Source organism: Erinaceus europaeus, chromosome 12 (assembly GCF_950295315.1).
Source record: "Erinaceus europaeus chromosome 12, mEriEur2.1, whole genome shotgun sequence".
In the NCBI taxonomy this organism is placed as follows: Eukaryota; Metazoa; Chordata; class Mammalia; order Eulipotyphla; family Erinaceidae; genus Erinaceus; species Erinaceus europaeus.
In genome coordinates this window covers 55,777,331-55,804,794 of record NC_080173.1, presented here as the reverse complement: position 1 = coordinate 55,804,794, position 27,464 = coordinate 55,777,331, and the positions used below count along the sequence as shown (strand labels likewise).

The following is a 27,464-nucleotide window of genomic DNA, read 5'->3' as shown; positions in this document are numbered from 1 at the left end:
ATAGTGTAGGTAAAGAAAACATGAAATACAGAAATATATAGACAGTTTCTGTTAAAGTGCTTGACAGAATAACATTTAGAAAATCATCTAGAATAACAGGATACATCACTAAGGTGTAATATACCTTTGGTGATTTAGAAAGTCCTTTAAGAGAGTATTAACACATGAGTTACAAAGTAACTATTTGCTAGGAACCAGGTGGTGGCACATCTGGTTGAATGCACACATGAATAGTGTGCAAGGACCCAGGTTCAACCTCTCAGTCCCTGTGTGTAGAGGACAAGCTTCACATAGGTCTGCCTGCCCCTTCCCCCCTTTCTGCCCTCCTACTCTCCTTTCCCTCCTAGCTGCTGTCTGTCTCCATCCAAAACAACAAAAAAAGTAACTTGTAACGAAACTTATTCAATGAAATAATTCAAATGTTATAAGCTATTTCTTGTTCATCTGAACTTTAAAATGGGTGTCGTTACTTCCAGAGATAGAGCATGTAAGACAGTGAGAGCACCCAGGGTAACAACATCTAGTACATAGGGTGCTGGGAAATGTAACTCAGGACCTCATGCCTGCAAGTCCAGGCCCTACCATTATTACACCTCCCAAGCCAATGGAAGTTCTTTTTTTTTTTTTTTGTGGTTGGCCTAGGAGTAATGTACTTTTGCTTTTACTTTTTTGTCCACAACTGAGTCAAATCTAACTACAGGGACTTGGACACGTTGTCTAGTTATGTGTCCAAGAGATGGAAGGAACATTTTTGCTTAATATCTAACCATTCTCTGCCTCACCTGAATAACCAGTGTAGCTAGTACAGGATTTTCTTAAATGTTGAGTTAAGATAGTGAATATACCTAAATAAAGGTTAGCAATTTTGTTTTTTTTTAATTTTTTTCTTTTTTTAAAAATATTTATTTTATTTATTTATTCCCTTTTGTTGCCCTTGTTGTTTTATTGTTGTAGTTATTATTGTTGTTGTTGTTGTTGGATAGGACAGAGAGAAATGGAGAGAGGAGGGGAAGACAGAGAGGAGGAGAGAAAGATAGACACCTGCAGACCTGCTTCACCGCCTGTGAAGCGACTCCCCTGCAGGTGGGGAGCCGGGGTTCGAACCGGGATCCTTATGCCGGTCCTTGTGCTTTGCGCCACCTGCGCTTAACCCGCTGCGCTACAGCCCGACTCCCAAGGTTAGCAATTTTCAACCTATTCTTCTTACTGTGAATTAATAAGGGACAATAGGTGAGGAAATTTAGTGAAAATACTGCTTATTATTTGTGTTCTCATAATCTGATTTTTAATAATCTCAAGGTTAGTGTGGTTTTATTTTTATTATCATTTTAAAACTCCCTACTGCTTGCTCATTTATTTATTCATCATTTACTAAATGTTGAAATTTTCTTTTTTAAAAAATTTATTTCTTTATTGGGGAATTAATGTTTTACATTCAACAGTAAATACAATAGTTTGTACATGCATAACATTCCCCAGCTTCCCATTTAACAATACAACCCCCACTATGTCATTTATCATCCTTCATGGACCTGTATTCTCCCCACCCACCCACCCCAGAGTCTTTTACTTTGGTGCAATACACCAACTCCATTTCAGGTTCTACTTGTGTTTTCTCTTCTGATCTTGTTTTTCAACTTCTGCCTGAGAGTGAGATCATCCCCAAATCATCTTTCTGTTTCTGACTTATTTCATTTAACATGAATTTTTCAAGGTCCATCCAAGATCGGCTGAAAACGGTGAAGTCACCATTTTTTACAGCTGAGTAGTATTCCATTGTGTATATATACCACAACTTGCTCAGCCACTCATCTGTTGTTGGACACCTGGGTTGCTTCCAGGTTTTGGCTATAACAAATTGTGCTGCCAAGAACATATGTGTACACAGATCTTTTTGGATGGATGTGTTGGGTTCCTTAGGATATATCCCCAGGAGGGGAATTGCAGGGTCATAGGGTAGGTCCATTTCTAGCCTTCTGAGAGTTCTCCAGACTGTTCTCCACAGAGGTTGGGCCAATTTACATTCCCACCAGCAGTACAGGAGGGTTCCTTTGACCCCACACCCTCTCCAGCATTTGCTGCTGTTACCTTTTCTGATGTATGACATTCTCACAGGAGTGAAGTGATATCTCATTGTTGTCTTGATTTGCATTTCTCTGACAATCAGAGACTTGGAGCATTTTTTCATGTGTTTCTCGGCCTTTTGGATTTCTTCTGTGGTGAATATTCTGTCCAAGTCCTCCCCCCATTTTTGGATGGGGTTATTTGTTGTCTTGTTGTTGAGTCTGGCAAGCTCTTTATATATGTTGATTATTAAACTCTTATCTGATGTATGGCATGTAAAGATCTTCTCCCATTCTGTGAGGGGTCTCTTGATTTGGGTAGTGGTTTCTTTTGCTGTGAAGAAGCTTTTTAATTTGATGTAGTCCCATAGGTTTATACTTGCCTTAGTCTTCCTTGTAATTGGATTCGTTTCATTGAAAATGTTTTTAAAATTTATGCGGAAAAAAGTTCTGCCAATAGTTTCCTCTAAGTATCTGATAGTTTCTGGTCTAACATCCAAGTCCTTGATCCACTTGGAATTTACTTTTGTATTTGGTGAAATACAGTGATTCAGTTTCATTCTTCTGTATGTTTCAACCCATTGTTTCCAACACCATTTGTTGAAGAGACTCTGCTTCCCCCATATAATAGTCTGGGCCCCTTTGTCAAAGATTAGATGTCCATAGGTATGGGGCCTCATTTCTGGACTCTCAATTCTATTCCACTGGTCAGTGTGTCTATTCATGTTCCAGTACCAAGCAGATGGCCCTATAATACAGTTTGAAATCTGGGAGTGTGATGCCTCCGGTTCTGTTCTTTTTTCTCAAGATTGTTTTGGCAATTCTAGGTCTTTTCTGGTTCCAGATAAACATTTGTAGCATTTGTTCTATTCTCCTAAAAAATGTGCTTGGGATCTTGATGGGGATAGCATTAAATTTGTAGATGGCTCTGGGTAGTATATTCATTTTGATGATGTCAATTCTTCCAACCCATGAACATGGAATATCTTTCCACTCCTTTGTGTCTTTTTCAATTTCTTTGAGTAGTGACTCATAATTTTCAGTATACCAGTCTTTCACTTCTTTGGTTAGGTTTACTCCTAGATATTTTATTGTTTTTGTTGCTATAGAAAAAGGAACTGATTTCTGGATTTCAATTTCTTCTAACTTAGTGTTTGCATAGAGGAATGCCACTGACTTTTGAATGTTAATTTTATAGCCTGACACCTTACTGTATTACCTGATGATTTCCAAAAGCTTCTTGCTGGATTCCTTAGGTTTTTCCATGTATACTATCATGTCATCTGCAAATAAGGACAGTTTGACTTCTTCTTTTCCAATCTGTATCCCTTTAATGCCTTGCTCCTTCCTGATTGCTATGGCAAGAACTTCCAACACTATGTTGAATAGTAATGGTGATAGAGGGCAGCCCTGTCTAGTACCTGATCTGAGTGGAAATGCTTCCAGTTTTTCACCATTGAGTATGATGTTGGCTGTAGGTTTGCTATATATAGACTCCACTATCTTCAGGAATTTTCCATCTATTCCCAATTTTTGTAGTGTTTTGATCATAAAGGGATGTCTTATTTTGTCAAAGGCTTTCTCTGCATCTATTGATATGACCATGTGGTTTTTGGTCTTGCTTTTGTTGATGTGGTGGATCACATTGATCGATTTACGTATATTAAACCAGCCTTGCATGCCTGGGATAAACCCCACTTGGTCATGATGAACAATCTTTTTGATATACTGCTGTATCCGGTTGGTTAGAATTTTGTTCAATGTTTTCGCATTTATGTTCATTTGAGATATTGGTCTGTAGTTTTCTTTTTTGGTTGTGTCCCTGTCTGCTATTGGTATCAGGGTGATGTTGGCTTCATAGAAGCTGGCAGGGAGTATTCCAGTGTCTTCAATCTTCTGGAAGACTTTTAAAAGTAGAGGTATTAGTTCTTCTTTGAAGGTTTTGTAGAATTCATTTGTAAAACCATCTGGTCCAGGACTTTTATTTTTGGGGAGATTTTTGATAACTGTTTCAATTTCATTAGCTGTGATGGGCCTGTTCATGTTATCCACTTCCTCTTTACTTAGTTTTGGAAGTTGGTAGGTATCTAGGAAATCATCCATTTCTTCCAGGTTCTCTAGCTTGGTGGCATATAGTTGTTCATAGAAGCTTCGCATGATATGTTGAATTTCTGCGGTGTCTGTTGTGATATCTCCTCTTTCATTTACTATCCAATTTATTTGGGTCTTCTCCCTTTTTTGTTTTGTGAGTCTGGCTAAAGGTTTGTTGATTTTGTTTACTCTTTCAAATGTTGAAATTTTCTTGTTCTCTTATAGCCTGACTTCCTTTCTCCTAAAAAGCAGATTACTATTAATGTGCACTTTTCTCATGGTTGTTTGTATTAAAAGTTAGCACTCACTCCGCATCCTACTTGCTTCTGTTTCTATGTATTTGCTTATCCTGTACATTTCATATAGACAAAATCATAATAGTAATTGATCTTCTGTGACTTGCGTCTTTAACTTAGCATAAGGTTAACTCTTATAATATAACACGTGTTAGTACCTCATTCCTTTTTTTTTTTTTTTGAGAACTAAATAATAATTTACTATATGGATACACTACATTTTGTGACCCTCCCTCTCCCCCTTCCCCACCATGTATTTGTTCTACTGATGTCAGAGTTAGAAACAATGAAATCTCTAATTTCACTATCCAAAAAACATGATTTTGCATGAGTATAATAAGAATAATGAAGAGCCACTTTGGGACGATAGCCTCATGTTTCTGTTTGGATCCAGACTTTTTGAGTTGCTACTTCACAGCGGGGAAGTAGAAAACATAATATTTGAATCATCTTGTAATGCGGTTGTCTGTAATCGGTGATATATTAATGTTCTTGAGATGTATGATTGTTTATCATTTACATTTATAATTAAACAGCCTTTCGTTTTTATTGGGCTAGAGAACTAATTAAATCAACTGAGGTGAATAGACTTGTTTTATTCTTGTTCTGGAAGTGGGTAATTCTTGTATTGGAAGTGCAAGAGAGTTGTTTATCATTTATACAGATTTACATGCATTTTTGTAGACATTTTAGCTATGAAGTAATTTGTCCTACACCTTTTATACTATGCCACCTTCTGGGACTATTAACCATTTTATTTTTGATCAATATTTGTATTATTAGCATGTTAGGATTATTGCAAATAGTGCTATTTGAAGCATTGTTTACCTCTTGGTGGATACATTATGTGTTTCCTAGCAAGGAAGCTGTTTTTCTATTCTTCTAGCATTTGCCCTTCTTCCGTAGCCAGTCAACAGTGTCAGGTTGAGCCTGATGTAAAGTTTCGAGACCTTTGAATCTGGAGAGGTGGCAGTCGTTGACTATGTGGGTCATAGTCTGTCTGTAGCCGCAGGGGCAGTTCGGGTCATCTCTGGCTCCCCAGCGATGGAACATAGCGGTGCACCGGCCATGGCCTGTTCGATAGCGATTGAGGAGGGCCCAATCATAACGTGCTAGGTCAAAGCCGGGTTGACGCTTGCAGGGGTCTGTGATGAGGTGTTTGTTCTTTACCTCAGCTGACTGCCAACTCTGTTTCCAAGAGTCTGGAACAGAGAAGTTCAGTGTAGGTGTAGGGGACCAGATTGGGTGACGAGACGTCAAGCGTTGGACAGGGTGGGCGAAGATATCCGCGTATATTGGCAGGTTTCTATAAGGATGGCAAACATTTTACTCTATTAAATTCTTCCAGTTTTTACTCTGGGTGTACCGACTTATGCTCCCACTAGCAATATGTAATCATTCCAGTTGCACTGCATCCTCATTACATTTGATTAAGTTTTTCACATTTAGCTCTTTGGATGAATATATAATAGTATTCCATTTTGGTTTTATATATGCATTTTTGTGATTAATAAAGTTGGGTATGTATTTTACTTAGTTTGATACCTCTTAAGTTCCTTTCATAAGAATAGAGCATTTGTTTTCATTGTTTACAGTAAGAAGGATTGCTTAGAGTCTTGGATTTTTTTTCCTCTCAACTGACATTTTTTAAAGTAGACTCCAGTATAGGAAACAGATTAAAAAAATAAATTAATTAAAAAAGAGGTAGAAGTCAGATTAACAGAAGAAATAGCTCAACTGATAGAACACTGGACTTAGATGCCTGAGGTTCCTAGTTCAGTCCCCACCACCACATATACCAGAGTATTTGCTCTGGCTTCTTTCCCTCCTCTCTCTACCTCATGTAAAACTCTTATATCTAATCAGTAAAATACATCTTTGAAAAAATAAAAGGAGGCCAGGTGTTGGCACACTAGGTTAAGCACACATAGTACGAAGCACAAGGGACCTACCTACACAAGGATCTTGGTATAGGTTTGAGCCCCCAACTCTACCCCCCGCTGCCCACCTGCAGGGGTGACACTTCACAAGCTGTGAAGCAGGTCTGTAGTTGTCTTTCTCTTCCCCTATATCCCCTCCCCTCTCAATATCTCTCTCTTCTATTCCAATAAAATGGAAAAAAAAATGGCCACAAGGAGCAGTTGATTTGTAGTGCTGTCTCTGAGCCCTAGCAATAACCTTGGAGACAAAAAAGAAAAAATATATATTAAAATACCGTTTCTTAAAAGGCAGTATAACCTAGTGATTAATGATTGTGAGTATAAAGCTATACTCCAGAAATTTTACAATTTTGTGAAGTATGGTAAAATAAAATCAAACCCAATATAAAATATATAGGATGTAAAAAACAAAACAAAACAGGGGCCCCGGTGGTGGTGCACCTGGTTGAGTGCACATTTACAATGCTCAGGGACCCAGGTTCAAGCCCTCAGTCTCCACCTCAGGGGGAAAGCTTTGTGAGTAGTGAAGCAGGGCTGCAGGTGTCTCTCTGTCTCTCTCCCTCTCTATCACCCCTTCCCTCTTAATTTCTGGCTGTCTGTATCCACTATATAAGGGTAATGCCAAAACAAAACAAAACAAACAAACAAACAAAAAAACCAGGTTCTTTCACCAGGAATCCTAGTTTTTTTGCCATTTACTAGTCTTGTGATTTTGGGCAAGTTACTTAGCTCCTATGCACTTCATTTTTGTGAACGCAATGATAATCATTTTTTCCCCCCTAGAGCGCTGTTCCAGCTCTGGCTTATATTGGTGTGGGAGTTATAATCTTTATCTTTTAAAAATAATTTTATTATTTTTTATTTCTTTTTTCTGTTTTATAGAGACAGAAGATTTGAAAGGGAAGAGAGAGATAGAGCAAGAGAAAAGGACACAACTATAGATAGCACTGCTTTACTGCTTGTGAAGCTTCCTCCTTGCAGGTTGTTGGGATAGTAGGCTTGAAACCGGGTCCTTATGATGGTAAAGTGTGAACTCTTCCAGGTGTGTCACGACCTGGCTCTATAATCTTCATATTTAAGGTTGATGTTAAGTTCAGAAGTTAATTCATATCAAATATACAGGACGGTGAATAGCACAGAGTGAGCCCTCCAGGTTTGTTAGCTGGTGGTAATGGGGATACATATTTATAAGTCACTATCAACTCAGCTCATGAGAATAATGAGACCTGTTGTTGAGCACAACTTTGCAGTGGGTTAAGCACAGGTGGCTTAAAGCGCAAGGACCGGCATAAGGATCCTGGTTTGAACCCCCGGCTCCCCACCTGCAGGGGAGTCGCTTCACAAGTGGTGAAGCAGGTCTGCTCCGTCTTCCCTTCCTCTCTCCCTTTCTGTCTGCTCTATCCAACAATGACGACATCAATAATGATAATAATAACTACAACAATAAAACAAGGGCAACAAAAGGGAATAAATAAATTAGTTAAAAAAAGGAAATTGAGGATATATATTTTTTAGCTGGAGCTTTTGACTTTGTTTTGATTGTATAAATAAAACCAAGGAAATCTTAACACACACAAATGAGCTAAAAAAGCATAGTGTGTGTGGGTGAGGGGAAGTAGCATAATGGTTATGCAGAAAGACTTTCATGCTTAAGGCTCCAATCCCCATACACCATGTTAGCTTGAGTTGAGCAGGTGAAAACCAGCCCCACAAGAAACAAAAAGCATGTTATTTTGAGCTAGCAAAATAGCTCACTAGATAATGCACTGCTTTATCCATGTGCTAGACCCAGGTTTAAGCTCAGACCCCACCACATTTAAGAAAGCTTTGGTGCTGTGATTTCTTTCTTTAAAAATTTTATTAGTGATTTAATAATGATTAGCAGGATTGTAAGATGAATTCCATACAGTTCCCACCACCAGAGCTTGTGTCCCATCCCTTTATTAGAAACTTTTCTACTTTTATCCTTCTGGGAGTATGGACCAAAATTAGATGTTGTTGTTTCTTTCTCTCTTGTTTTGCCTCTGTACTGGTGAAATCCTGGAGATAAAAAATTAAAACAAAACATGTAAGCAAAACAAATAAAAAACCCCGAAAATATCCTGTAGATTTATTCCAAGGTTAACCTTTTAGATCAGTTTAATTGACAGGAAGTATGAAATGTTCATTTTGAAACTGTAGCAAAATATTTATAATCTGCTTGTATTTTGTGCTTTAAAATTAAAACCACAATGGAGCTGGGCAGTGGTACACTCGGTTAAGCACATATATTATTTACCATGCACAAGGATGTAGATTCAAGACCCTGCTCCCAACCTACAGAAGGGTGGTGGGTGGTTCTTGAGCAGTGAAGCAGGTCTGTAGGTGTTTTTCTCTCTACTTGTCTAGTGCTCTGTTCCTTTTCAATTACTCTCTGTCGTATCCAATTAAAAAAAGTAGGGGGTGGAATGACCACTGGGAGTAGTAGTGTAGACACTAAGCCCCAGCAATAGCCATGGTGGCAGTCAGCAAACAAACGAATAAATAAGATCACAAAACCAGGAGGTTGGTCAGCAACTGCATGCGAATGCACTCTACAGTAATATTGCGTAAGCCTGTGGCCCTAGGTTCAGTTCACCCCCCATTTCTCCCTCCCTCCTTCCCTTCATCTTCTTTCTTTCTCCCTCTTTTTCTCTCTTTCCCCTCAAATCACTTTATGGGGGGGAGGGGAGAGTCGTGTTAGTGGTTTAAAGTATAATTGTTGGGAGTCAGGCAGTAGTGCAGCAGGTTAAGCACACGGTGTGAAGCGCAAGGACCTGTGCAAGGATCCCGGTTCGATCCCCCTGCTCCCCACCTGCAGGGGAGTTGCTTTACAGGTGGTGAAGAAGGTCTGCAGGTGTCTTTCTCTCCCCTCTCTGCCTTCCCCTCCTCTCTCCATTTCTCTCTGTTCTATCCAACAACAACGACATCAGTAATACCTACAACAATAAAAAACAAGAGCAACAAAAGGGAAAATAAAAAAAAAATACAATTGTTGACACATTGGTAGAATTTCTCATCTCACCGTGATGTGTGTCTGCAAAACACCTTCACTTCAAACTTAGGCCCTTTTTTACTGTCTTGCACCAGGTCTCCAAGGCCCCCTTCACTCCTTTCTTTCCCCAGAGTTCTTTGCTTTGGAGCAATCCCTAGATTAATTTTGTGGTGGGTAAAACAACAACAACAAACAAACAAACAAACCAGCAAGGCCAACTAGATCACTCACCTGGATAGTGTGGTGTGTCTGCTTTGTTATGCACATGACCCAGGTTTTGAGCCTAATCACCCACCACACTGGAGGAAACCAGTGTTAGGGTATCTTTCCCTCTAGCTATAAAAAAAAAAAGAAAAGAAAAGAATTAAAAAATTTGGCTTGGAGCAGTAAAGCCCTGGTGACAACAACATAACAGCACTAACAATTATTATGACTTTAATATTTACATATTAATTCAACATATCTGCATTGTAATTTGCTTGTTAGCACTTTTTAAAAAGTTTTTAAAAATATTTATTCCCTTTTGTTGCCCTTGTTGTTTTATTGTTGTTGTTATTGATGTCATCATTGTTAGATAGGACAGAAAGAAATGGAGAGAGGAGGGGAAGACAGAGGGGGAGAGAAAGCCAGACACCTGCAGAACTGCTTCACAGCTTGTGAAGGGATTCCTCTGCAGGTGGGGAGCTGGGGCCTTTAACCGGGATCCTTACGCCAGTCCTGGTGCTTTGTGCCACCTGGGCGCTACTGCCTGACTCCCGTTATCATTTTATTATTATTATTATTTCCGTTATTGGGGGATTAATGTTTTACATTCGACAGTAAATACAGTAGTTTGTAAATGCATGACATTTCTCAGCTTTCCACATAACAATACAACCTCCACTAGGTCCTCTATCATCCTTTTCCAGGACCTGTATCCCAGCCCCCAGCCCCACCCCAGAATCTTTTACTTTGGTGCAATACACTAACTCCAGTCCAGGTTCTGCTTAGTGTTTTCTCTTCTGGTGCTTGTTATGACTTTTAATCATAGGCTAAGATGAGCAACACATCTACTTAGTCCTTACTTGTCATATTAAAATATGCTCCTTTGGTTACTGGTACAATTTTAATACGCCTGTTTACAGGCTTGATTATAAAGAATAGTCAGAGCTACCGTTTTCTTAATGACATTACAAGATATTCCAACAGCTGCACAAACCTCAGATGACTTTACTAGCCAGCTTAGGTTAGACTGGCATCTGGTGTGTCATTAGGCATACGAAAGCATTCATATGTGCGCTGTTCACAGTAGTTACTCTGAAGGCCATATAACACAGACTGTCACATAAACAGCCCTGTAGACTTGCAGTTGATACCAGAAGAACATTTCTGATTTATTGAATGTTTTTCCTTAAATCAGCATCTTGACAAACTCCTTGCAGCAGTTTTATTTTTCCCCACTGGTGTGCCTCCTACTTCTACTTCACCCCCATTGTTGTTTTGTGTTCCCATCTCTGTGGTTTCTTCTTCTAGTGTTTGCCTCTCTGTGGTAATGGAATTTAAGTCCACTCCTGCTGCTCTCTGTCTTAATCACAGTAATTTCTTTATTCTATTTTATTTTTTGATTTTTAAAGTGGTGATGTTTATCTTTTAAAATAATTTCTTAAATTTATTTTATTATCTTTATTGGATAGAGACCAGAAACCAAGAGGGTAGGGGGAGATAGAGAAAGAGACAGCGAGACACTTGCAGCCCTGCTTCATCACTCGCAAAGTTTTCCCTCTGCAGGTGTGGACCAGGGCTAGAACCCAGATCCTTGACCATTGTAACGTGCACTCAATCAGCTGTGCCACCACCTGGTCCCCAAATTTTCAGCAATTTTTTTTTCATGATTCAGCATGGACTGTACTCTTAAAATCATTTCTTTCAGATGTCATTCTTTCATATAAATTTTTATTTTTAAACTAAAACACTGCTTAGCTTTTGCTTATGGTGGTGCTGGGGATTGAAACTGGGACTTCAGAGCCTCAGGCATGAGAGACTCTTTGCATAACCATTAAGCTATCTCCCCCAACCCTCTTTCATATGAAAATCTGTTTTGATCTGAAATTTCCTTTTTTTTTTTTTTTTAAATATAAAGTAGTACTCTGAGAGCACTATGCTAAGTCAGTGCTACTTACAAACTCTATCAGCAGAGGGAGCTAAATGAAAGATTAGTCTGGAAGTTAAGACCTGAAGCAGAATAAACAATACCCACTTATATAAATGATAACATTTTCACATGTTGCATGGCAATGAAGAAGAATCTGAGTAATGTGAGTATTCAGTAAGTTGGACTCTAACACCAGGTTAAGACTCTCTTAACTGATTTGTAAAGAAGTCTTCATAGAGGTAATTCTATATTACGTTCAAAATCTATTTAAACCATGACCTGACAAATACATACAGTTAGCAACAATCTTATGTACAGTTTTTATTTCAGTTTGTCCCCCCTTTTTGGAGAGTTTTATTTATTTATGATGACATGAGGTCACTAGCTTTGTAAAGAATTGCAAGTGCAACACTTAGTCCTAAAGTTTCTAAGGATTATACATCAACCACTACAGGTTTTTTTTTTAAATTCCCTTTTGTTATCCTTGTTGTTTTATTGTTGTAGTTATTATTGATGTCTTTGTTGTTGGATAGGACAGAGAGAAATGGAGAGAGGAGGGGAAGAGAAAGACAGACACCTGCAGACCTGCTTCACCGCCTGTGAAGCGACTCCCCTGCAGGTGGGGAGCCGGGGCTCGAACCGGGATCCTGACGCCGGTCCTTGAGCTTAGCGCCACCTGCGCTTAACCCGCTGCGCTACAGCCCGACTCCCCTACAGGTTTTAAAGATGAAAATTTCAAGTACATTTCTTTATTTCACATTATGTATATCTTAATTTCAGTTAGCAGACTTGAAGAAAGAGAAGCAGAACTGAAGAAAGAATATAATGCACTACATCAGAGACACACTGAGGTAAGTTTCTGCCCTTTTTAATGCTAATACCGAGATAAAAAACTTAGTTTAGAAAATATGTCTGAGCTTTTCTTTGAAAATTAACTAGTATCATTTTGAGAGATTATGTCCAGAAACATTAAATATATTGTGGTATTTGACTAGTTATCAAATGTTGACTTGTAATTATTTTAAAATCTGGAATTAATATTTCATGTGAGTTAGTGTGCCACAGACTAATACAATTATTAAGACATTCAATAGTTCTTCCTTTGATTTAATAAGTAAAAATTTATGTGTACATAATAAAAAGTATAACTGTCATGGGCAAGGAAGATAGCATAATGGTTATACAAAAAGACTTTCATGCCTGAGGCTCCTATGCCCCCATAAGCCAGAGATGAGCAGTGCTCTGGTTAAAAAAAAAAAAAAAGTATAGGGGCTGTGGGTGTAGCACAGCAGGTTTGAGCCCCCGGCTCTCCACCTACATGGGAGTCGCTTCACAGGTGGTGAAGCAGGTCTACAGGTGTCTCTCATTCTCTCCCTCTCTGTCTCCCCTCCTCTCTCGATTTCTCTCTGTCCTATCCAACAGTAAGAACAGCAATGACAAGAACAATAATAATGATAACAACAAGGGCAACAAAATGGGGAAAATGGCCTCCAGGAGCAGTGGATTCATTGTGCAGGCATCGAGCCCCAGCAATAACCCTGGAGGCAAAAAAAAAAAGTATGGATGTCACTGATATGAGAGATGTGATTTATTTTGTTGCTAGTTGGTACATGATTGGTAAAGCTATTCACATGCTATTCAGATTTACAATCCAATATAAAGATCATATTTGTACTAAATACATAACAATAAACTGTGTTTATACACACACACACACACACACACACACACACACACACACACACACACACTTTTCCCATTTCCCCCAGAGCACTACTCAGGTCTGACTTATGATGGTACAGGGGATTGAACTTGGGACTTCTCAGTCTCAGGCATAAAAACCCATTGCACAAGCCATTATATCAGTTTCCTTGTCCTTAATTTCTGCATTTTCTGTTTTTAAAATGAACATACAGCACATAATCTCTTCAAAGGAGATTAGAAAATGTACTTGAAGGTTTTTAAAACTTTCTTTTTAATGATCCATTTTACATGTTGCTATTGTTTCTCTTTAATGTAAAAATTATTTTTGTATATCATGGTTAGTATAAGGTTCACATATTTACATAAATAGAATTTTCAGATTTTGCATTATTTGTATACGAAATCCTCTTACTGGGCGGGGGTAGATAGCATAATGGTTTTGCAAACAGACTCTTATGCCTGAAGATCCAAAGTCCCAGGTTCAGTCTTCGGCAGCACTACCATAAGCTAGAGCTGATCAGTGCTCTGATAAAATAAGATAAAAAAGAAAAGAAAAAAAAATCATATTTTCCTTTCTTGTCTTTTAGCTTTCATTATCCAGATGGTTTCAAAAAAGATTTATTTATTTGTTAAAGGGAGAGAAAATATGTGGGGGGGGAATAAAGAGAGATAGAAATTGATAGATAGATAGATAGATAGATGGATGTGTTTGTGTGTGTAGGAGAGAGAAAGATAGAACAAGAACACCAGGGCATTACTGTTCACTCTGGCACCTGGGATGCCAGGGGTTGAACTCAGGATCTCATGTGTGAGAATCTGAGGTTTTATCCACTATTCAAACTCCCAGGGCACCTGTGTTGTTAATTCTAAGGAAGACAAAACCCCACTTAAGTGAGTTTTCTTTCCTTTAGAATAATGTGCTTAACAATTTCTTGGTGAGGGTTGGGAATTCTTCCTGAAATGAGGTTTACAACTATACTATTTTTAAAAAGATATTATTTTAAAATCTTTTATTATCTTTATTTATTTATTGGATAGAGACAGCCAGAAATTGAGAGGGAAGAGGGTGATAGGAAGAGAGACGGAGACATGTGCAACACTGCTTCATCACTCATGAAGCTTCCCCCCTGCAGGTGGGGACCGGGGGCTCAAACCTGGGTCCTTGCACATTACACCTTGTGCGCTCAATCAGATGTGCCACCACCCGGCCCCCAACCACTATACTGTTTTAATTTTATTAGCTACACATGAAACGTGAAGTATCACAGACTTGATATACAGTTGTAGAGGGAGAAGTTCAGGCATGGGGAGTTGGAACCATAGAATTCCAAGAAGACAGAAACAGCTTATACAGTCTTTTCGTGGATATTAAGTATGTTAACGGGCAAGAGGGATAGCTAACCTGGTAGAGCACCCGACTTACTATGTGCATGGTCAAGATTTTGGCGCTGGTACCATATAGAACATACTGAGATATGGAGGAAACTTTGGCACTGTGGTGTCTCTCACTTTCCAATATTCTCTGAATGAAAAAGCAGCCCAGAATGGTGAAATTGCTTTTGCGCATGTCCCAAACTCTGTCTCTCTTCTCCAAAAAAAAAAGTTGACAAAGACTGCTTTTTAAAATATTTACACTGATAGTGCCCATCAAATGCTGATAGTCATTAATGTTTGGGGGAAATGTTTATATGCTAGAAATAATTGATAATGATGAATAATAATAAGAGTTTATTCTTTCTGTGAAGTTCTAACCTTAATAGTAATTGAGGATTGGCAACTTGAGTGTGTATAAAATCTGTCACTCTTTAAAAATCACTATAAACTTACATTTTATATTTTTCTCATATTTAATGAATATAAAGATAAATTTCTACAGAAAAGGGAACCTAACAGCCACCTGACAACATCCAGTAAAAAAGTTAGAATTTTATTTCTTCTGTTTTTCTACTCCTTCAGAGAAGGAAAATTCAGGGAGAATAACAAAACCCTAGGAAAATCTTAAATCAGTTGGTCCTATCCAGTTTCCAAGGCAGATTTTGCATGTAGCACAACAGCTCTTTTCATAGGAGCCTCTATTATAAGCAGCTTCTCTCTGCTGCCCTAATAGGATCTTTTTCTTTTGCTTTGTCTTAAGGACAAATTTAAGGGACACAGATATGACCGCTTTGAAATGTGGACCATTTCTATGTTCTTTCTAACCCACGTTTTCCCGTGTTTATATATGTGTAATAGAAGTGCTATTCAATTAGCAATTATAAATAGCTACTCAGTGCTCAAGAAGCAGGTGTCCTTTAAAGGAAAATTCTAGAAATCTTCAGAGGGAGGAAGTCCGAGAAAAGCTTAACTTTAATCTTTTGTATTATTAATCTGTTAAGAAGAAATGAGAAACCCAAATGGAGTCAGGCCCAAAATGAGTCATTTGTGCTAAACCCACCAGACTTAATCCTAACCTACTTGTTGTTACAGCCTTCCCCAGAATGTAGTTTTAACCGGTCAATGTGAAATTTTCTGTTAATTACCTGTGAGCTAACCCTTTTTGTCCACCAAAAGAAATGAGGTAATTTGCCACATAGTTCTTTATATTCCTACAGGAAGGTTACTTAATCTGAAGTAATCTTTTTTTTTTTTTTAATTTCCTTGTGTTACTTTTTGAAAAGCTTTATTTCCTATTCTGTACTGGAGCACCTATTTACTTGATAAATGGGATGTTGCCTGACTCATGCATTTTTTTAAAAAAATATTTTATTTATTTATCATTGAGAGGGATAAGGAGAGAGAGAGAGAGAGAGGAAACCAGACATCACTCTGGTACATGTGCTGCCGGGGATCGAACTCAGGACCTCATGCTTGAGATTCCAGTGCTTTATCCACTGTGCCAACTCCTGGACCACCTCATGAAATCTTTATAAAGTCAATTTGATAGTTAAATGTAATCACTGTAGATTTTTGTTATTTAACTCTCTGAATGAAAGTAGCTTTAATTTATAGGCACATACAAAAGTTTCTTGAGCAACACTTTTTACCAAACACGCTGTTTACTGCTTAAAGGAAGTTTACTCCTCCCTTTTAACATTTATTTATTTATTTATTTATTTATTTATTTTGATAGAGACAGAAGTTGAGATGGGAGGGAGAGATAGAGAGGGAGAGAGACAGAGACACCTGCAGCCCTGTTTCACCACTTATGAAGATTTCCCCTACAGATAGGTACTAGGGGTTTGAGCCTGGGTCCTTGTGCGCTGTAATGTGTGCATTTAACCAGGCATGCCTCCACCTGACCCCTAAAACCACAAGACTTGAACCGTCTCTCATTACTGGATGTTTAAAAGTATTCTAGATTCATCCTTCCATGACTACTTCAGCAGCCAACCCCCCCCCCCATTCCTTTTCTTCCCCCTCAAGGATGTGGGGCCAGGGTTCTCAGTTTCCCATTGTTGATCTGCTCAGCCCCAGTGTGTGTGTAGGGCCTTTAAATTCACTTTGAAAAGCACAGATAGTCCCCTAAAGGTGACATGATCCCCTTTACTATTAACACTTGTGTTTGAAAGCCACCCTTATTTTATTATTATTATTTTTCTATTATTTGTTTTTCTACCAGGGTTATTGCTGGGGCTTGGTGCCAGCACTACAAATTCACTGCTCCTAGTAGCCATTTTTCCTTTTTCTTTCTTTTTTTTTTTTTTCTCTATTATACTTGATAGAACAGAGAGAAATTGACAGGGCAAGGGGGAAGAGAAAAAGCTATCTGCAGACCTGTTTTACCACTCATGAAGCACTCACCTGAGGGTGGGGAGCTCAAGCCTGGGTCCTTGTAGGTGATAATGTGTGTGCTTAACTGGATGTGCTACTGCCTGACCCCACAACCCCCCCACTTTAAAGATGGAGTTTTAAAAAGAGAATATGATTTCAGTAATTTCTTCTGAATTCCACACTAGTATGCAATCTGATTTGAACCTCAACCTATTTGATTTTGTTACCTGGATTTTCTTTTTTGCCTGTATTTTTAATAATACTTTAAGCCTATGGAACATATGGATCCCAAATACACTAGAAATGTTTCTGACTTTTTTTTTTTAATTTTCCCTTTTGTTGCCCTTGTTTTTTATTATTGTTATTACTGTCATTGCTGTCTTTGTTGTTGGATAGGACAGAGAGAAATGGAGAGAGGAGGAAAGACAGGGGGAGAGAAAGACACCTGCAGACCTGCTTCACCACTTGTGAAGCGATGTCCCTCCAGGTGGGGAGCGGGGGGTGGGGGGGACTGAAACCAGGATCCTTATGCCGGTCCTTGTGCTTTGCACCATGTACACTTAACCCACTACACTACTGCCCAGCCCCACCCCCCCTCTTTTTTTTAAACCAGAGCACTATCAGCTCTGGTTTATGGTGATGTAGGGCACTGAACCAGGGACTCTAGAGCCTCAGGCATGAGAGTCTCTTTGCATAACCATATGCTATCTACCCCTGCCCCTGACTCTTCTTTTGCCATGTCAGTAACTTTAAGAATAGTGTGGCTTTATCCTATGGTCTTGTCAGTATTTCCATTTTATAAATAAAAATGATAAATAGTGTGGCTTTGTAGATAATTAGATATGCTTCTAGAACTTCTTATGAAAAGATTTCAAGGTTAACATGAAACGGATTTGTGGCTATTGTTTTGGAAGCTTCATTATAACGGTAGAGCACAAGACTTGCAGATGAGAGGTTTTGTGTTCAATCTACCTCACCACAAATAAATACCCAGAGCTGAGAGCTGCTCTAGTTTAACCAAATCTAGTCATTGCCTTAGTTCTTTTCAGGATTACCACCACCACCCATCCTTTTCTTTCAAGTTTTGGCCAAAAGTGACTTAATTTCTGTTACGAAGGTTTCTGTAGCCAAGAGAAAATTTTAAGATAGTGTGCTTGGGATCCTTCTTCATAACTCCAGCTATTTGTTGCTGAATTTAATACTGACAAATGTAAAGTAATTAATGTGCATACTTGAGAAAATTCAGTGCTATAGTTCTAAAAGCAGGAGAAGTAAGCCTGGCAGACTCAGCAATAGATGATTTAAAATAGGGATTTTGGGAATCGGGCGGTAGCACAGTGGGCTAAGTGCACATGGCTACACAGTGCAAGGACCTTCCTAAGGATCTGGGTTCGAGCCCCCGGCTCCCCACCTGCAGAGGAGTCGCTTCACAAGTGGTGAAGCAGGTCTGCAGGTGTCTTATTTTTCTCTCTCCCTCTCTGTCTTCCCCTCCTCTATCCATTTCTCTATCCTATCCAACAGCAATGACATCAACAACAACAACATCAATAACAACAACAATAATAACTACATCAAGGGGAACAAAAGGGAATAAATAAATATTTTTAAAAATCTTTTAAAAAGATGGATCTCGTTTGCAAGTCCTGCATTCCTCTGCTGTGCCGCCTCCCAGCTTGCCGCTCCTTTATTACTAAAAACATGAAAACTAGAGTTAAGCTGTGAAGCCCTGACATTAAAATTAATGTTAATACTCATTTTTCTACTTGTGTATTTATAGTACATATTTTATTTTAGACGTCAGGAAATACTTTAGGGTGTGGGATTTTCTTGTGGGTGTGAGGAAGAATGGACAATGAATCTATTGCTTGTCTAACAAATTGACTAAAAGGACAGATACAGTGTGAGTTCTATGTAATGCAGTAACAACTGAGATAAATCTTAAGTTCTGGCTCCCAAGCTAGCTAACTCATTAATAGTAGTTAGAACAGTTAATCATAACTAGCTGGTTAGATTGGACAATTTATTTTACCTCCTCAAATTGAAAAGTATAAAATTATAATGTTGTGAGGATTAAATGAAACATTAACAGTAACTGCATTGAAGGTGAGGGTAGATAGCATAATAGTTATGCAAAGAGACTCTCAAATGTCTAAGGCTCCATAGTCCCAGGTTTAGTCCCCCACACCACCATAAACCAGAGCTGAACAGTGCTCTGGTTAAAAAAAAAAAGTAAGTGCATTGATTGATTTGTAGTTGGTGCTCAATAAATGTCATCTGGAATTTTGTTATTCTTTCCTACTAAATACTAGCTTAGTGGGTTGGAGTCAGTTTCATGATAGAGATCAGTTGGGAATATCAGAATACTTTATCTACAATTACTTGGGATCAGTCAGACATTTTTTTTATTGGATAGAACCACTAGTATTTGCATTTGTTTATTTATAATTCTTTTTTTATTTTTTCTTATTGAATTGATAACAGTAAAAACAACCTAGGTTTTATTTTTTCCAACTCCTCCACTCGGCTGATAATTTTTTTTTAAGTCCTTTTTTTCTGATGTTTTCTTTATTGTTGTCGTTATTATTATTGTTGTTATTGATGTCATTGTTGTTAGAGAGGACAGAGAGAAATGGAGAAAGGAGGGGAAAACAGAGAGGAGGAGAGAAAGATAGACACCTGCAGACCTGCTTCACCGCCTGCTTAACTCCCCTGCAGGTGGGGAGCCGGGGGCTTGAATCGGGATCCAGTCCTTGCGCTTTGTGCCACCTGTGCTTAAGCCGCTGTGCTACTGCCCTACTCCCGCAGCTGATAAATTTTATAAGACAAATGTGTCTTGAAGGTGGCACAGTGGATAAAACATTGGACTCTCAAGCATGAGATCCTGAGTTTTATCCCTGGCTGCACATGTACCAGAGTGATGTCTGGTGTGTCCTCTTTCCCTCTCTCTCTTCCTATCTTTCTCATTAATAAATAAAGTGTAAAAAAATAAGATAAATGTCTAGTATATAAGCATCCAACTTAATTAGCCTAACTATTACTTCATTCTCATATCTTCATTTTAATATTTTCCATTAATGTTCTTCTGATACAAGAAGAAGGTAATTATTTCTGGCTTGTTTACACAAAAACAGACGGAAACTATTTCCACAAAAGCTGTTCTTTAAGTGTTAGTAAAAGATGTTTGATTTGAAAGATATACTCATTTAAAGTATTTATTGATAAATAAGGGACAGAGACAAAGAGAATCAGAGCATCATTGTGCCATATGTGGTACCTTATAAATACAGATTCTACTACTGTGCCTCCCTGGCTGCCGATTTGCTTGTCTTCATCCATACACTGGAGATTATTTATTTATTTATTTATTTGATATAAATACACTTTATTTTGTTTTACTATTTAAAATTATTGATTGATTGATGAAAGGGAACTAGAGCATCACTCTCGCACACTTGGTGCAAGGGGCGGAACTCAGGACTGCACCCTTGTAAGTTTGGCACTATAATCATTCTGCCACCTCCAGGCATGTCAATAAAAATTTTATAGCAGTGGCCTGGGAGTTGGCACAGTGGTTAAAGCTTGGGCTCTCAAGCATGAGATTCTGATCATCACATGTGCCAAAGTGGTGCTCTGGTACTTTCTCCCTTTCCTTTTCTGATAAAATCATGCTTTTTATTTAGTCATCATCATCATTTTGTGTGTGTGTGTGTGTGTGTGGTGCTGGGACCATACACATGCCAGTATCACTGCTCCTGCATCAACTTTTTCATTCTTTCTATTTCTAGATAGAGAGAGGGAAAGCCATGGGAGCATCACAGCATTGCTCCACTGTCCATGGAACATGTGACAGTGCTCCCATGAACTTGAACCTAGGGCCTTACACATGGTAAAATGTACCTTCCCAAATAAGCTATCTCTTGCTTTCAAAAGCACGATTTTTAAAAACAGGTAAAAAAAAAAAATCTTGCACACAGGCGATTTCATCATTTGTAGGCTGATTTTTTTTTTAAATTCTGATAGAGGAGAGAAAGGGAGAGACAACCCCCCGCCCCAAGCTCCAATCCCCAAAGCCCCAAAGCCCCAAGCAACCCAACACTTCCTGTGGTGCTAAAACTCAAATCCAGGCCATGCACATGACAAGACTTGTGACCTATCAGTGAGCTATCTCTCTGACCCTAAGATTTTCTTTATTTTTTAACATTTTTTAATTTTCCCTTTTGTTGCCCTTTTTTTTTTATTGTAGTTATTATTGTTCTTGTTGTTGTTGATGTTGTTGGGTAGGACAGAGAGAGAGGAGAGAGGGCGGGAAAACAAGAGGAGGAGAGAAAGACACCTGCAGACCTGCTTCACTGCTTGTGAAGCGACTCCCCTGCAGGTGGGGAGCCATGGGCTGGAACCGGGATTCTTACCGATCCTTGAGCTTCTCGCTTAACCTGCTGCACTACTGGTTGCCCTCCCCCCCTAGATTTTCTTTTTAAAAATATGCTACATGGTAAGTTATATTAACGCTAGTTTATTCTTCTCCTTCTCCTCCTCCTCCTTCTTCTTAAATTATCTTTATTTACTTATTGGATAGAGACAACCAGAAATTAAGAGGGAAGAAGGTGATAGGGAGAGAGACAGAGAAACACCTGCAGCCCTACTTCACCACTTGCAAAGCTTTTCCCCCTCTGCAGGTAGAGACCAGGGGCTTGAACCCAGGTCCTTGTGCATTGTAATGTGTGCTCAATCAGGTGCTCCATGACCCAGCCCCTGAAGCCAGTTTTTCATAAAGCTAACATTTAGAATCATCCACATTTGTTTCATGCTATCATTTTAAAAATTCAAGGAATATTCTCAAGAAAGAAAATATTATTCAATATTTTCCTGTCCATTCTTAATACTTATGTTTTCTTTAAGATGCTAACATACTTTTTCTCCTTTAAAAAATTTTATTTTTATATCTATTAACATCTAACAAAGGTAGTTTGATTTTTAAATATCAGATACTGGTTTCTTAAAAGTGAAACTAGAGGGGTCTGGATGGTGGTACATCCAGTTGAGCTCACATGTTACCATGCATAAGGACCTGGGGTCAAACCCCCCCACCCAGCACTCCCACTTGCAGGGAGGAAGCTTCACAAGCAGTGGAACAGTGCTGCAAGTTTCCCTCCCTCCTCCCTCCATCTTTCTCATTAATCAATACATAAAATCTTTAAAAAAAAAATCAAATAGTACTCTAGAATCCCTTGACTGTTACATACTTACTCTCAAGTAAATCTGTGGACAAGAGACATATAAATTTACTAATTGTTAGTGTATAAGAAAATAAAATTAGTTAACTTGAAAATGAGTTTTGACTTTGTTGAATGGAAATGCTCACCATGTAAAGATAAGTTTTGTCTTTCTTAGAATTTTATGTTTGTTTCTTTGCTTCCATCAGAAACGAAGAATGAATTTCTCAGGTGCCATTTCTTATGATTAACCTGTAGTCTCATATCATCTCCCCTGTGTCTAAATCCTGATTTGTGTTACTTATGTCAAAATCATATCATCTAGGAGCATGCCATGTAAAAAAAAGGTTTTTGCTATGCTAAACAAGGTGTTGTATGCTTTGATGGAGGAAGCATCCTTTAAATCAAGCATTTGAATACTCCTTGGCCATTAAAATTGTGATTTCATCCTTAACATTTTTTTTTTCCCTAACCTAACCTCTAAATCTTTGATCTATTTGGAGTTAACTGTTGTATATGATGAAATTTGGTGGTTCAGTTTCACTATGCTAAATGTTTCAACCCAGCTTTCCCAACACTATTTGTTGAATGGGCTCTCTTTTTCCATGTTTTGGGCTCCCATCAAAAATTAGTTGACTGTAGGTTTGGGGGGGTGATTTCTACCAATAGAGCCCTGTATGGGAAGTCTGAAAAATTCAGAAATCATACAAATATGTCTCCCTTGTTAAAAACACTGTTTTTATTCCAGGTATTAGTCTTCAATTTTTGCATGTGTTTTCTTCCTTTTTCAAAATAGATGATCCATAATTACATGGAACACTTAGAAAGAACAAAACTTCATCAGCTCTCAGGGAGTGACCAACTAGAGTCTACAGCTCATAGTAGAATTAGGTAAGCTCTTCATTATATATTTTGCCTTGAGAAAAAGTGAAATAATCTTTGTATTTTTTTCTGTTCTTTAATCCTAGAACAATAGTTAGGCAGATTCAAAGAGCTCTTTACTTTGGCTGGAATGCAATAGATTAGTGTAAAAAAAACATAGAAACAGCTTTCATTATAAAAGGTTAATAGTGATCCTTGCCAGATAAGCAGCATATTGAAGTATTTGTTTTCTAATATTTAATGGAACTTATTCTAGGTTTAATTTTTTCTGATTTATGGAATGCTGAAAAAGTTTTATTCTTCTGTATAATTGCTTTAAAGTCCTTGTAACAGAGAGGCAAGTTTGAAAGGGTTAACTAGGCTTCTGTTTGATGTGGAAGTGTGAATAAATTATGTAGATCTCCAGGCTTTGTAGCCAATGAGTTAAGCCAGGCCTCTTAGAGGAGAGGAAAATAGTTAATAGGCTGGCAGTCAGTCACTCTGGATTGCTGCATAAATGTTTAAGAGCTGCAGCTCTATGGGTCTGAGGTGGGGAGAGCGGGATGACGTCATTGCTCCGGAGCTGCTGCAGGATGGAGTGGAAAGCTGCTGCTGATGGCATTGTTTTTGTGGCAGCAGCTGAATGACAGATCCTCACTACAAAGATAACCCTTTGGCCCCCGAGTAGGCCTCCTGGTTCGGGTGTTTCACCATGCCAGCACAGCGCCATGAGTCCTGGATGCATGCTGCTGTTTGTGTTTGGCTTTGTTGGCGGGGCGGTGGTCATTAATTCTGCTATCTTAGTATCTCTCTCTGTTTTGCTGCTTGTGCACTTTTCTATTTCTACCGGTGTGCCAGCTCTGACGCAGAACCTACCAAGGATACTCAGGTACTCTTTTAGAAGACCCTGTTTAGTTGGTTTTTCTCAAAAATTTAGCTTCATGAGTGTGCTTTGTAACCATTTCTATTGCTGACTGAAACAATGGAAAAATGGCCTGAAGCTAGGATTTCTGTTCCTATTTATAGTAACTTATAGGCCATCACTTAAGGATATGCTTTGTGTTTAGAAAGCACTGACCTAAGGAAAGGATTTTCGTTCTGTACTTAGGAGTACAAGGTCAGTGTGGGTCTTGTTTCAAGCAGCGTGTTCAGAGAGTAACAGAAGAGCAAGATTACAGCACTGAGCCCAAGTTCATGCAACCTCAGTGTTTAGCATTTTGAGCATTTTGGGGGCACATATCTTTTATGCTAGAACTTGCAGTCAGTTAGATATAGGAAGCATGCTTGTATTGTTCCAGCTAGCTGTTGATTGATAGAGGTTCAACCATCATTTTTGCAATTTTTTTTTTTTTTTAGCAGATCATGAAAACTGAAAACTTAAATGTTTTCCTCCTTAAAAAAACATTTTAAAGTGAAAACATTGAGACCCTTTAAGGCAAGGAATGCATTCTCCATTATTTATACATCAAAGTTGTGAAAGCTTTACAAAGCCTATTCACTATTGTTTTGTCTGAGGTTGCCCTTTCTTTGTAGAGTTGGGTGACAAATAGCCACGACTGCTGTGGGGGTAGTCATTTATTAATCTCTAGCTTTCCTGCTCTCCACTCCATCTATACCTTTTTAGAACTATCTTCAGCATTCTAGTGATTTAAGGTTTTGATTTCTTCATTTTCTAATGCATCTAATTACAACTATTCATATGTCTGCATTATGTGTGGTTTTTAAAACCATGAAGATTTATAATACATAGTTTTTATTTTTTAAATGTTGACCTAAAATTCTTGAGTCCCAATTGTGGATTTCGATAATTTAAAAAGAATTAAAATAGGTTCCCTCAGTGTGTTCTTTGATAAGTGATTCACATTCAACATTATCTTAAAGCCCAGAAATTAAATTTTGTCTGTAGTCTAAAACTAGACAATTAGTATTTATTTTCTTACCCAATCTTCTAAAAATCAACTACATTCTCATTACTTGTATTTGTTTTTGGCACATAAAACATCTGTGCATTTAGAAAATTAAAAAGACAACTTTAAAGAATATACAGGGTACTAAAATGAGACGATAATTTTATAAAGAGGTGCCTTGGGTCTTGGTTCTGTTTGAGGAGTCAGTGTTGTGCCATGCCATGCATTGTTGTGTAGTAAGTAAGAAGCTGTGGAGTTGGCATGCCTGGGTAAAAAAAAAAAAGCTCTTCTGCAAGTGGACTTTTTGGCAATCTTTTTAATCTACTGAGGTTCTTAACCCATTCACTGGTTGATTATTAAAAACCAAGCAAGAAGGTTGTTTTATACTTAATCACATGCAAGAATACATAGTAAACTAGAGCTCATAATTTTTTTAAAAAGATTTTAAAAATATTTATTTCCTTTTTGTTGCCCTTTTTATTGTTGTTGTAGTTATATTTGTTATTATTGATGTCGTTTTTTGTTGGATAGGACAGAGAGAAATGGAGAGAGGGGGAGAGAAAGACAGACACCTGCAGACCTGCTTCACCACTTGGGGAGCCGGGGGCTCAAACCGGGGGCTGAACCGGGATCCTTACATGGGTCCTTGCACTTCTTGCTATGTGCGCTCAACCGGCTGCGCTACCGCCCAACTCCCTAGAGGTCATAATTTTAATAGTTACTAATGTGTATCCCATTTTTAAAACTTTAGCTCCAGTTCTTCTACTACTGTAATAACTTATGATTATAAATTCAAAATGTTTCTTGACATAAAAGTCATTAGGTATTGATCTAAGACAACAGAAATCCTCATAATTTATGATAGCTTTGTTTCTAGACAGTATAGCATATTATATTGAAACACCTGGAGTTCAAATCTGTCTCGACATTTTTTTCTGTATGTTTCTCATTCTTTGGTTTCTTTTTTACTGAACCATTTAATACAATAGAATACTAAATATGAATACCAACATAGTACAGGGCTAATGTTCACCTCTTAGGGTTTCTTTTTGAAATTAGAACCCTAATAGACTTGCATAATTCCATGTCCTTCCCCCCCCTTCTTAATGCTTATGTAACATATTAGTAAAATGAGAGAAAAGGTTTATATAGTAGTATTATTTTTCCAGGATTGGAATAATATAACACAGAGTATCTCTTGATACTCTTAGCAGATAGCTCAAGACTAGTCAGTCTCTCAAGAAATATTCTCTCCCTATAGAGAAGTTTTTAAATTGTAAATAGAAGCACTAGCAAGAAAGAGTTGTCACTTCTGCTTGTGCTTTGGGTTGTAGATTTAGTTGACAGGAGAAAGTAAAACTTCAGTCTACAGAATGTTTTTATTTTTTAAGAACATTTTTATTCTTTCTCAAAATTTGATATGTGTGAAATGTTATCTTTTATATTTTGTGATAATTCTAATGACTGGCCTGTATTTTGATTTTTTTTTTCTTTAATAGTTAATGGATTCATTTGAAGTTTCTACTATCTTCCTGATTGTATTTTAGTTAGAGAGCTTATCATTAAACTATGGTCAAACATTAACTTTTTTGCTTAAATCATTATGAGATGTTAAAAAATAAGTAAGTCACATGCTGACTCTTAGGTCCTTAGATTGAACATTTTTAAAAATTATTTTTATTTATTTATTGGATAGAGACAGCCAGAAATCAAGAGGAAAGGGGTGGTAGAGAAAGGAGAGAGACAGAGAGACACTTGGCAGCACTGCTTAACCACTCACAAAGCTTTCCCCTTGTAGGTGGGGACTGAGGACCCGACCCCAGATCCTTGCACATTGCGACATGTGTGTTCAAGCAGGTGTGCCAACACCTGGCCCCCTTAGATTTTCACTTTCCAAAATATATTTTCCTTGACTGGGGCATAAAGGATAAGCACCAGGTTGACACTTTTTTTTTGGTTGTTGCTCACATGGACATTAAAAAAATTCCACTTTAAAAAACTGTCACATCATTTTACTTTTTAATTTATTTTTCCCCTTTTTATTTGATAGGACAGAGAGTGAGGGGGGGAGAGAGATTGAGAGATAGAGGGAGAGAGAGAGAGAAAGAGAGAGAGAGAGAGAGAGAGAGAAAGAGGAACACAATACAATGAAAGAACGAGAGCACCAGTCAGGCTTCTATAAGTGAAACCACCTCCTGCAGGTGGGGACTAAGGATGGGTGTTGTGCGTTGTAATGTGTGCACTCAACTGGGTATGCCACTGCCCTGCCCCATATCACCATCATTTTAAAACTCATAAAGCAGGCCAGGTGGTGGTGCACCTGGTTGAGTGCACATGTTATAGTGCGCAAGGACTCAGGTTCGAGCCCTTGGCCCCCACCTGCAGGGGGAAAGCTTCACAAGTGGTGAAGCAGAGCTGCAGGTGTCTCTCTCTCTCTCTCTCCCTCTCTATTACCCCCTTGCCTCTCAATTTCTGACTGTCTCTATCCAGCAAAT

At 38.3% G+C, this 27,464-nt stretch overlaps 1 protein-coding gene, 1 long non-coding RNA gene and 1 pseudogene across 10 annotated transcripts in view; 1 reads left to right on the top strand and 2 right to left on the bottom strand.

Moving 5' to 3' along the window:
- SPAG9 (sperm associated antigen 9) overlaps positions 1–27,464 on the top strand; it is a 157,933-nt gene that overhangs the window by 42,619 nt on the left and 87,850 nt on the right. For 6 of the 9 annotated variants that reach the window (XM_007525556.3, XM_007525554.3, XM_060203750.1 and 3 more), the window contains 2 exons: positions 12,315–12,385; positions 22,998–23,092. In XM_007525556.3, the coding sequence (XP_007525618.1) occupies positions 12,315–12,385; positions 22,998–23,092 (166 nt within the window). Of the gene's footprint in view, positions 1–12,314; positions 12,386–22,997; positions 23,093–23,572; positions 23,952–27,464 lie in introns of those variants that run through there. The other 3 variants (XM_007525557.3, XM_007525558.3, XM_060203751.1) reach the window with 3 other exon arrangements.
- Positions 906–26,796, bottom strand: LOC132541970 (uncharacterized). The gene is made up of 2 exons (XR_009553083.1): positions 26,609–26,796; positions 906–1,140 (listed from the first exon to the last, which is right to left on the bottom strand). It is a non-coding gene; the product is annotated as an uncharacterized LOC132541970 (long non-coding RNA).
- On the bottom strand, positions 16,695–16,861 carry LOC132542298 (small nucleolar RNA SNORA68; annotated as a pseudogene).